The sequence below is a fragment of the Nicotiana sylvestris genome, chromosome 7 (genome assembly GCF_000393655.2).
Source record: "Nicotiana sylvestris chromosome 7, ASM39365v2, whole genome shotgun sequence".
NCBI lineage: Eukaryota > Viridiplantae > Streptophyta > Magnoliopsida > Solanales > Solanaceae > Nicotiana > Nicotiana sylvestris.
The window spans coordinates 86,653,268-86,665,736 of record NC_091063.1 but is presented as its reverse complement, the minus strand read 5'-3'; the positions used below and the strand labels follow the sequence as shown (position 1 = coordinate 86,665,736).

Genomic DNA, 12,469 nt, shown 5'->3' with positions numbered 1-12,469 from the left:
AAACTACTTTGACTACAACCTCATTATTGGTATTGCACATAGATTCAGGGCATATCGTGATGCTTTGTGTATTGGTCTTAGTGGAGTATTGATGCAGGATGGTAGAGTGATTGCTTATGCGTTACGACAATTGAAACCTCATGATAAATACTATCTGGTTCATGATTTGGAATTGACAAATATAATGCATGCACTCAAGATTTAGAAGTATTACTTTTACGGTGTGTCATGTAATTTTCATACCGACCATCGTAGTCTACAACACTTGTTCAAGCATAATGATTTGAATTGAGGCAGCAGAGATGACTTGATTTACTTAAAGATTATGATATCACTATCTTGTATCATCCGGGCAAGTCGAATATGGTAGCGGATGACTTGAGTAAAAAGCAGAAAGTATGGATAGTTTGACATTCATTTAAGCTGAAGAGAGGCATGTGGCTATGGATGTTCAGGCCTTGTCTAATAAATTTGTGAGATTGGATATTTCTAAACCTTCTAGAGTTGTTGCATAGTCGTACTTGTTTGAGTGCATTAAAGCTCGCAAGTATAGTGATCCATATTTGCAAGTGCTTAAGGATACGATGCAGCAAAGTGGTTCCAAAGATGTTTTCATTGGAGATGATGGTGTTATGTGACTCCAGAGTCAATATATTTGCACGATGTGCCTATTTCTATTTTTTGTAACTGAGGTACTCAGTTTACATCTCACTTTTGAAGAGCAGCACAATGAGAGTTGGGTACATAGGTTGAGCTTAACATAACTTTTCATCCATAGACTGATGATCAGTCCGCGCGAACTATTCAAACTCTTGAGTACATATTAAGAGCTTGTATGATTGACTTTGGAGATCATTTGGTGGCAACAAGTTAGCTGCAGCTAATTTATTTTGTATAGGCCAATATTAGGTGCATTTATTCCAGCAACAATGATTGCGGTCCTGTATTGTTTTGATCACAACGTAGTATCTCAACTTGCTCAGCAACATGAAGCCATCTTCCTACCATTATGATCTGTTGTTACTGGATTTTATGGTATTAATTTGCCCTATCACCAATTGGTCTTATATTTTATTGAATGTGTAGAAGTTATATAACCTATTGTTAGAAGTTACATAACCTATTGTTATTGTTTCAAGATTCATATGTGGTCTTCTAGGAATCCCCCGTGCAAATGGAGTCATTCCACAATCTCCAATGCATACAATGCAAAGAGTTTGGCCACACTTGTGTGCCGAAATAGATTACAACATCAGGTGTTTGAATGTATGCGAGAGAAAGAGAACCACCTAACCTTTAACTTGCCTTCCTTGTTGTGCAGTTGCTTCATAATCGAATAGTTGCAAAAGCACGGAAATTTGTATGACTGAGAATAGAGGTGTTCATGGGTCGATACGGTACGGTATTTAGATATTTTGGTTTGGTATTTCAATATTCGGTTTCTTAAAATAGTATACCAATACAATGCCAAATTAAATTCGGTATGGTTCGGCTTTTTTCCTTTCCGTTTCGGTTTATTCGGTTTGGTACTTCAGTTTATTCGGCTTGAATGTTAACTGTAATATTCTTAATTAAAGTACTTACAAATACAAATATAAAAACGTTCTAGCTCACCTGACTGTTGACAAAAATTTTATTTAAAACCAGCAAGTATAAACTGAGAGAAAAAAGGTACATAAAAGAATAAATATGATCGTTGAAAATATATTGTTACTTACTTAGAGGTAATTGCTGAACTTAGAGAATACAATAAAGTAATACAAATTAATGCTATAACAATACACGAGTAACAAAGTAAGAAACACCTAAAATCGTAGAAACATTACGTACTGAAGACCTCAACATGAATGTCAAAAAAAGTATTGTGTAACTTATAGTATGTTATAATCAATAATATATATAATATGTAATTTACTATACATTTCGGTACGGTATTGGTATTTCGGTATTATTTTATTTATATCAAATACCGTACCTAATACCAAAAATTTTAAAAACATAAACCAAATACCATACCAAACACCAAAATATCGAATACCAAATACCAAAATTTTCGATTTCGATACGGCAATTCGGTATTTACCATATTATGCACAGCCCTAACTGGGAATGAGAACTTGGCTGAAGTATATACGTATTCAACAATGCAGAGTCCATTGGTTTACCAAGACAAGAACCATCATCTCGGATATGATTTAGTTCATTTCAGTTCTTTCATTCAATGCAACTATTTTCCTTTCCTATATCTTGTAAGTTGTAGGAATCTCCATTCATAGTGAAATTCATGAATTTGGGATGATCCAAAGGTTGAGCAACTTGGTCTACCATAGTAAGAGGATGTGTGGCCGCGATGCCTCTTCTCAAAATGATTCGAACCTTAGTCCTTTGGGGCTACTTTGGCTTCATGGCCATTGGAAGCTTACCATGAAATCAGTTCTGGGAACACCATCTTATAGCTTTTCACGGCTCCAAGCAGTGGCTGAGCCAGAATTTTCACTAAGGGTATCAAAATATAAAGAAGTAAACACATGAAGAAGTCAAGGGGAGTCAACATATAGTAATATATGTATATAAAATAAAAATTACCAAAATACACAGTGTAATTTTCCGGACGACTGACACCCCTTTGGATAAGGTGGCTCCGCCGCAGAAGATACAAGTAACTCCATCATCCTTTTCAGACTTGATTAATATACTTCACTTTGTATTTGAAAGCAAAAGAAAATGCATGCATCATTATTGAAGGTTTAATTTTGAGGATTTCTTATTATTTAGCAGGAAAATGAAGGTTTATTATTTGCTGATGATGGGGAGATTTTGGATGGAAACGATGACAAGAGGTGGAGGTGAGATTATACGTATATGTAGTTCGAAGGTTATAAGCTGCAATGCCATATATACCAGCCACAGATTCTGTTAGCATTCAAAGCCCAAGGCCTCAAATTCTAACATGGTATACGTACGGTACAGTCTTCGTGTTATTAAGGGGGAAGACCTCGTCTTGCTCAAAGGAGGCTGCTTCGGTTCCACAACTAGGGAAGCAAGACGATCAACTACTCACAGTTTCAACTAAAACTAGCTCAAATTACTAGTAAAAATTACTTATCAAGTTGAATTACAGCGTATGTTTTTATATTAAAAGTGTATACAAGTTCAGTCTATCAAGTATCAAGTACTAGTGGATAAAGAAAACAAGAAAGAAAAGGAAAAGAAAAGAGAGAACTTTTCCGGGGACAAGTTGAAAGAATAAATTGCTCAAGACTAGCCAACTTTAGAGGGGAAATTATCAGATAATGCCACAAACTTTCTGGTTCTCGATCTGATTTTTGTTCCCCCGAAACTCACTCTTTGGTCAAAAGCAGAGCTGCTCTACAATTTACAATGCAGTTGTCATTTTCACCATTTACATCCCAAAGGTGGTTCACTATATGATTTTCAGGGTCAATTAACTTATTTACGGAAGAAAAAATAATGCAAATAAATTCATCACTTTAACATTTTTATTGAGTTATACACTATTATTAAAAGATTAAGGTCTTTTCATCTCAAAAGTACCACAAATACTTCTCAAAATTCCTGGCCAAACTGTAGTAAAGTTGACCTTCAAAGGTGAAGAAAAAACAGAATGGAAAAATCGAACCTCAAACTGAAAGGTGACAAGTTTACAACAGAGGGAATATGTTTTAATTATTCCAGGGCTCTAATCAATCAAGAACATGGAAAAATGTATTCTCGGGATAATCAGAAATGACGCCACGTTCTTCAGATTACAATGAGCCTCATCACAAGCTCAACTTCTGGTAAAACTTTTAGCATTGCTGTATGGTCTGCATTAATTATGCTAATAAAACATCGGGCTAATAACAAACTTTCAGTCTGGTCCTAAAAGTCAATTTGCTTGGAACAGGCAATTTCAAGAACTCTGGCTGAATTTCCGGCCAGTCATCTTCTCAGATTCATGCAACATGTGGTTTATGAGCCCCCTCGCAGCACTACAATACCAAAAGAAAGACAATGGCCTCACTAAGAGCAATCCTTAGAGGGATGCAATGTGAATTAAGGAAAAAAATTTTAAAAGAAGTCAAAGATAAACAAAAGAAAATGCACCAAGTAGGTAGAATCAGGATGTGGTGTAGGTTCTTGGGAAAGTGTACTAGAGTGCCAATGTACTTCTCTCTCTAATCCTACAAGATATTTAGAAGAAGAGTACCAGAAAACCACAGCAGAAGAGACCAAGAAAGCTAAGACTGCTTTCAATCAGAAGGGGGTACGTGAGTGAACTCTAAAATAAAATCCTTATAAAACGCCCGCAAGTTAGGTAGACATTCATTTTATGGGGAAAAAGGGCAGAATGAACTCACTCATCCTTCAATTTCTGAATTCTATCCGGATCAGTCTCGTGCATATGCTTTTTGAACTGCTGTCTCACCATACCAACAAGAAGCTCTGTGTTATGTTGCTGCAAGTTCGCAACAGTTGCTATGTAAGTAGCTAGTTCTCAAAAGATAAACAGAAAATAAGCTATTAGGAGTAATATTTATATCTTTTTGTTGTTGCAAAAAGAAAAGTAATGGCAACACCAGATTTGGATAAAGCATCTCAGCAAAGGAATCCTTTATCATAAGCAAGAATGACAATTCCATTTGACAGGGAAAAAAAACAAAAAGAAGAAAAGGATCAAGCCTAGCGCTGGCCCTATATTCCCAGTGCTTCAACTCACTTTTGTTTTTTTGTATATCTGCTTCTTGTAAGTAGCTCCTTGTAGTCTTGCATCTTTTTGATGCCTTTTAATGCAACAATTTATTTCATCAAAAAAAAAAATATTCCCAGTGCTTCAAGTTTTCTAGGATTTTTCATAAAATAAGTCTTTCTCACGCCTGATGTCCAGTTAAAAGACCAGCTCTATACAAATATTTAACGAGTTATACTCCTTTCGTTTAAACCACCACCACCACCCCCCCCAGGCGGGGAGGGAGGAGTGGTTGGTTGGTAATAAAATGTTCAGGCACTGCTCAAAAGCTTAATGAAATTCATTTACAAGGGAGATGAGAAATTCAAATCATAGAGTAGCCGACATGAGAAGGTGCAACCTGCATATCTTCATCGCTGAGGTCAGTAAAACGCTTCTCAGACATCAACGGAAGACAAAAAGGAGCTTATCTTTTCCTTTATAATTTTTTATTGATGATGCTCAGTCTAACAGGTAATTAGTGAATGACATGAATACAGATTTTCTCTCCCCTTCCAGTCAATAATAGACTGAGTTGCTCCGACATGGCAGTTTAGGTGCCGCACCCGTGTCTACACGACACCAGTATGGGTGTGGGTATGGGATCCGTACCGGATCTGGTCAAACAATTTTGAGTACTTTGACCACGAGAGACGGAAAAATTCAAGACGAGATACAATTTGATTCCCGAAATCAAAACCAAAACTAGGGTAAATTTGAAGAAAATAGCATACCTTATCTATTAAATCATTCATTTACTCATCTACAACTTGAGAATAAAAAGAAATCCATTTTACAAGCTATACGTAAGTATTCCACAGAATTTCTCATAATTTAGAGATACTTTTTTATTTTTGGATTATTTTTAGTAGGATCCTCGCATCCATATCCGTACTAGGATCCGTATCCCCAAATCTTAGAATTACATCTCGAAGGATCCGACCTCTAGATCCGCACTCGTGTCAGACGCCCGCACCTGTGTTCGAGCAACTTAGATAATAGATTGGGCTGCTTTCCTCTAGAGATGAAGAAAAATGATAAGGAGAACTCATCTTAGTACGACAACAACAACATACCCAATATCCCACACCGTGGGGTCTGGGAAAGGTAGTGTGTACACAGAGGATAGAGAGGTTGTTTCCAATAGACAAAACTCATCTTAGTAAAAGAATGAAAACTAAAAGTAATGCAAACCCAGCCAGGAGACTACTGGAAGCATAAAGATAAGTGAGTTTAATCCTAGGAAAAGCTTTAGCCACAGGAACATCCAAGTATTCAACTCAGCCCCCACTTTTCTCTTTCTTATCTTTAAGAAAATTGGTAATCTTAAAGAAACCACCAACGGAAACATGAAGGGATATTGTAGGCTCCCCAAAAAATAAGTACCACACTCGAAACAGGCATGTTATCAAGGATGAAATAACCAGTCTCCCTTGGATGATCAAGAACAGGATAAGTCTAACAGAAGAGCAGGGAAATGTTTAAAATCATTTGTCTCCCTTTGGCAACAAAAAAAATTATTTGTCACTGGTGTACAGATTTGCAATATAAATGAATCTATCATACATATGCCAAGGCATAAAGGAATCCCCTGACAATCACAAATGAATTTGGTCATGTTGGAATAACTCCATTTATTTTGTATTTCAAAAGCAAAGGAGTAATTTTGGCTATTATCACATTCAAGAGTCTGGCACCAGCTAGAATTTACAGAAGGTTAGTAATTCTGCATTCCAATTTTCACACTTGTACTGCATTTTGAAATCTCCAATTAATTTCAATGACAAAACTGACTTCCTCTTTCTCTATCCCCTCTCTCTTGTTTTTCTCATCCTATCTCCTCCTCTCAGCTGCCCGGAGAGAGAAGTGAGAATTCATATAGCTGACCCCAAACAGCATAATCGTGACTAATCCTTTTGCCCCACAAAAAAGGTTTTAGCTTATGGACACGAGTGTAGTCCTTTTTAGGGTTCTCTTGCTCTAAAGCATGTCATCTCCAGGACGACAATTGAAGTAAATGTCAAACTAGAGAATATAAATTCACAGGTGAAATTCAGATCTCCACCTAATAAATTTGTGGAGATAAAAGGCAACTGAAATCGCTCAGAGCAACCACATTGTCACAACATCCCTTCCTGACCATAAACATTGAGAATAAATCGAAGGATTTAAAGAACAGTGGGTGCACCTCTTGTTGTGAGTAAGGGCAATGTGTTATGGAGTTAATAACCTGGATGGAGGTGAATAAATTAATCGCCTTCACATAATCTCCACCATAGTTCACATAAATAGACTGTGCTTAATATCAACCAACTTATCACGCATCTGAATTTTAAGGACCACAAAAAAAGATGATCAAAACTAAAAGAGTGGGCTAAAGTAAAATGAGAAATGTTTAAGACAACCAACACCACAAATAATATAATTTCAGACCAACATACAGAAGAATAACATACCTTGCTACCAATATATTTTGCTCGTCGGAGACACTCACGATAAAGCTAAGAGACAAAGAAACAAATGCGGCATAAATCACTTGAAAGAAGGTTTTGCGGCTGTCATATAATCAAATAGCTGACCAGTAAATGGTACTAACTCGGATAGCATTGTTGGCTAGTTCAGGAGGCAATGCTGTTTGGAGAGACGGCATTGCGCAACTCGCTTCAAACTGTAGCAACGGAAAAGTAGAGACAAAAGAACCTGTTTGGATGAGAGGATTAGGATCTCAATATGAATTCAAATATTGAAATCTTTGTTTGGACACTTTAAACGTTAACCAATTTGCAAAACCTTAAAGTTTATTTTTGTGAAAAGAATATCCTTCAGCATAAAAACAACAGTCCCACAATACGAATGACATTTTAAACATTTCATGATATGAGCATATCAATTTCTAAATTATTTTTCCAAAGTAAGCTCCAAATTCATCCACCAAATAATCGGCCCGGAGGGTGGGGGTGGGGGGGTGGGGGGGCAGCAGTGATCATCTTCAAATGGGAGCCAAGTTTAGGTAACTACTACATCACTTTGGACTTTGTGTTTTCTTTTATAATGATAAATATAAGGGTGCAAAAGCAGTAGGAACTATTAGCTGTCAACAAAAATCCTATCAACACCCATAAATTCTTCAAAACTACAAAGTAGAGCACTAAACTAATGCTGAATACACAAAAAAGAAAAACCTAATGCTGAATGCAGAATTCAGAAAGTAAGGAGTTTCAAGTAAAAAAGACATTGTGGGTAGATTATTAGATAGATTTTGAAATCCACCAGCCTAAGACATCCATGCAAAGGACCTCATTTCAACAATGTTAATCAATCAATCAACTAAACTTCAATCCTAAATTAATTAAAGCCGGCTATATAAGTCCTCTATATCCACTATTTAGAAGGTTCACCATAGTCAAGACACCTAACATAACCATCTATGTTTTATTTGCGTGTTAGACCAGCTATATTTTTTAAAACTTGCATAGGAACAATTGAAAGAGAACCTTGGAGTAATAGTAAAGTTGTTTCCATATGACCTACAGGTCATGGGTTCGAGCAGTGGAAGCAGCCATTAATGCTTGCATTAGGGTAGACTGTCTACATCACAACCCTTGGGGTGCGACCCTTCCCCAGACCCTGCATGAACACGGAATGCCTCGTGCACCGGGCTGCCTTTTATTTTTATTTTTTTTAACATAGGAACGGTTACCTGTTTCAACAGTGAACCAAATCCAAAGAAAGCCAGAATGACTAAGATTTTAGTAGATACGATAATGGAAGGTGATTGTGAAGAACAATAAACACATTTCTGTGAACCCAATTCTAAGGGAACATACACGCGCCTCCAAAACTGGGTTATGGATTCATTTGATTTTAGCATTGGAAATTAGACAAGTTCTGGCAGATAGTGAGAAGAGAGGAGAGAAAAGAAATAGAAGAAACTTATACTGGCTTTGTTGGAAGAGAAACAACAACGACTACTAGTCAGTGGAGTTGCCGGATTAGAGAAGCGACAACTGGCAAGGAGCAACTCTCGATAATCTCAATTCTTACAGTGAAGAGTCCGAAGACTTTGGTTGGGATATTCATAGTTTGGGAGAGAATATAAGCAATCACACTGATCAAAATAGTCATTATCTATAGGGGGCTGGACTATTTTTGTAATTAATGTATACTCCTTAACAGGAATAGTCCTTTATATATGCAAAAAGGTAACTTTAGTCTACGACCTTAATCCGACAGTTTCTTCCAGAAAATCAGTTAAGTTTAAATGAGATATTCCATGAATGATTACTGGAGTTTGAAAATTTATAAGTTCAAAACCCATGATTTGTTACTGGACAAAAAGAAACATGCACACACAGACACAAGTAGTTGAAGAAGACAACAAAATTGATCTGCCAAAACCAAACCTTAAATCAGAAACACTAGCCGAAACTTGTTCAGCGCCGAGCTCCGGTTTCTGCATCAACGGGGAGTGAAATGGAGCGGACAGCTTAATTTGAAGTTTAGGGTTCAGGTCTTTCAAGGACGGACTAATAGCAGTCAAGCTTCTAAATTAAGATTATTTTGGGAAGTGATTTTTTTAAAAATTACTTTTCTTAAAATTATTTTTGTACTAGTGAACTTGTCTAGCTTTGCGCGAATATAAAAGACCTTATTATTATAAAATAATATTTTCTAATATTCAAATACTTAAAATAACAAAAATATATTATATACACCTAATTTTTTAATTTCCTATTCTTTTACATCATGTCTGATTCCACAAAGCAAAAGCGAAAGATGAAGGAGAGAATTTCAATTATTTGTTTTTTTAACATAATATATTCATAATTTACTACTATGTTAGGTGTTTAGCATGAGCGTAATGAAATAAAATAGATACATTTTCAGCTTTATCTAATTTTGATGTAATGATAGAAATTGAAGTGAGTTCTTCTTTTTCTTCCTTCAGTTTTCTTTATTCTTTGTCTCCATTATTCTCACTTCTTCATACCCTTACTTATTCGAAGGTATTGCTCTAAACATAGGTGATATCCTGTTTCTCCAAAAATTTGATTAAACATTCTAAAAAAACTACTCCATCTTAGAAATTTCATGTTTACCAACTACAACTTTTACCACTGTCTTCGATATAACTCTGACAGATTTTTTTTTGCATGTGTGTGTGTGTGTGGGGGGGGGGGGGGGGGAAGAAGAATGCATGGCATAAGAGAATAAAATATTAAAGTATGAAGAGAAAAACATAAAACGCTAATATATTCATGAAGTACAAAATCTCATGCTATGACTTACATGTAAAAACACATGAAGATACCCACACTTTATGTGCAGTAGACTCCAACGTCTCTGCACCATCACTTCGGCCACCTTCATTGGCCACGTTATATTAAAGTCGCCACTATTTTTTATCCGTCTGAGATCTATACTCATTTACATCCGTCAGATCTAATATCTCGCAATCTTCCTTTTATCTTTCTACTTTCCTATTGCTCTTGTTAAAGCATCTTTCTCAAAAGTTGAGATGACTATTTTTCTATTCTCCTTATCACTTATTTTTAAGGGTGAAAATGAATTTATATGCATCTCAATATATGACCATGTAATTCAAGCATAAACTCTGCAAATTGAAAGAAGCTAAATTATGATTTAAACTTAACAAACCACTCCTGATAGAGCATATACCTGTGATCTCCCATAAGGAAGAAGTTGAAAGTGTCATTTGTTTATTTTTTCACTGAACGTCTCTTCTCACGCAATCAGTTAAATGAAGATTGTATTTTGTGGGATTAACAGCTAATCTGACATGGTCAATGTATTGTATTACACCTAGGTATTTGTTGATAAACGATGAACTTGTATTTAATATGAGTAAGCGCAACTTAAAAGGACCTGATATAGTCAATGTGCATAATGAAGAAAAAGAACCACAAGCCTTGAAATAGAATTTCATCGTTAAGCATTAGCATGAATTTTATATACAGGCACATTTTGGGGTGAAGGGAAACAGAAGAGGAGAAATGCAGGCGAGCAGTCAAATCCAAAGTTCTCACACCAGTTATATTTAACCAGTACATTATACAAACAACAACAACAACCCAGTATAATCCCACTTAGTGGGGTCTGGGGAGGGTAGTGTGTACGGAGACTTTACCTCTACCCTGGGGTAGAGAGGCTGTTTCCAAATAGATCCCGGCATCCTTCCTTCAAAGAACTTCCCACCTTGCTCTTGGGGAGACTCGAACTCACAACCTCTTGGTTGGAAGTGGAGGTTGCTTATACAAACAATATCAATTTTATATGTGAAAGCAATGCGCGCAACTGCTGAACGACCAGTCAGACAAAGATTAAGAATTATTTCTTGGCTTAAAAGAGTTGTCATGTGACTCTTAAACAACAACAACAAATCCAGTTTGATCCCAACAGTGGGGTCTGGGAGGGTAGTATGTACGCAGACCTTACCCCTATCTAATGCAGGTAGAGAGGCTGTTTCCAATAGACCCTCGGCTCAGGATGTCATGTGATTCTTACTATGACCAAAATTCTATATACACAAGCTGGTGTGTAATTACACAACATGATTCCTAGGATTCCTATTCAGAGAATGTGCAGATACATCTACGTCGCTAATTTGCAATAACAGACTTGATAGACAGATATAAGAAATTGGCGACAATTTGCATATATATAGTGGCTTCAATTTGCACATACATGACCGCTGCACTAAAAGATGCAAAGTTCAGTGCTACAACGACTAAAAATCAGACAGAAATCCTGAATACTGTATATAAAGATAATTGAACACCAACCAAACATAAAAGAAACACAATTCCCAAAACCAGAAAGAGGAGAAAGAAGAGGAAGTCGACCTAAAGACTAAAGTTAAGCAAGAATCAGTAATTCAACACAGAGATACAGTAAGAAAACAAAATATGAGAGAAAAAATTTAATGAAATCAGAAGAGGAAATCAAATTAAAAAATATTGAAGAGGAAAAGAAGAATTTTACCTTTGTGATGGGGAGGAAGAAGAGGAAAAGCAAAAGGAGTTGGATATTTACCTCGAAAGGAAAAACTGGAAGAGAAGAAGCCCTAAATCGTACTTCAATTAAGAGGATTAATGACGTTCCGGGAAAAAAGGAATAGATTAAGGGTGTGTTTGGTAACTTTTGAAATGGTAACCGTTGATTATTGCTAAATGATACTACGTGTTATAAAATAAAGACTTTATAGTAAAGACAAGTATAGAGAGAAACTGTTATATTATTCGAATTCAAACTGATGTACATAATGAACTGAAATCTCTTCTATTTATAGAAGAAAGGAAACTGTTGTGTAAGCTGCTACTATACCAGATATAGATAATTTTTTACTGAGAGCAATGTTTATCTATAACGGAGTACTGAAAGGATAATCTTATTATACCCGATATGGATAATCTTCTACTGGGGTAATGTTTATCCATAATTGGGTACTGAAAGGATAAGCTTATTATATCCGCTATGGATAATCTTCTACCGGGGTAATGTTTATCCATAACTGGGTACTGAAAGGATAAGCTTATTATACTCGGTATGGATAATCTTCTACCGAGGGTAATGTTTATCTATAACCGGGTACCAAAGTGATAAGCTTCTTCAGGAAGCTTATTTCCAATAGAGTACTTAAATAGATAAACATATTTATGGTGGAGTCTCATATGGATAAGCTTCTTCATGAAGCTTATTTACAACGGAGTACTAAATGAA

General features: G+C 36.1%; 1 protein-coding gene across 3 annotated transcripts; it reads right to left on the bottom strand.

The window, feature by feature from the left end:
• Nucleotides 1-3,469: 3,469 nt before the first annotated feature.
• Nucleotides 3,470-11,869, bottom strand: LOC104233415 (uncharacterized). 3 transcript variants are annotated; one of them, XM_070150493.1, is made up of 5 exons: nt 11,783-11,869; nt 7,326-7,429; nt 7,186-7,230; nt 4,362-4,459; nt 3,470-3,992 (listed from the first exon to the last, which is right to left on the bottom strand). In XM_070150493.1, the coding sequence occupies exons 2-5, from the start codon at nt 7,377-7,379 to the stop codon at nt 3,914-3,916; spliced, it is 276 nt and encodes a 91-aa protein (XP_070006594.1). In that variant the 5' UTR covers nt 7,380-7,429; nt 11,783-11,869; the 3' UTR covers nt 3,470-3,913. The 3 variants fall into 3 exon arrangements, with proteins under 3 accessions (XP_070006594.1, XP_009785109.1, XP_070006595.1); XM_009786807.2 differs by having other exon boundaries at nt 11,732-11,813; XM_070150494.1 differs by lacking the exon at nt 11,783-11,869 and adding an exon at nt 9,133-9,177.
• Nucleotides 11,870-12,469: the final 600 nt, after the last annotated feature.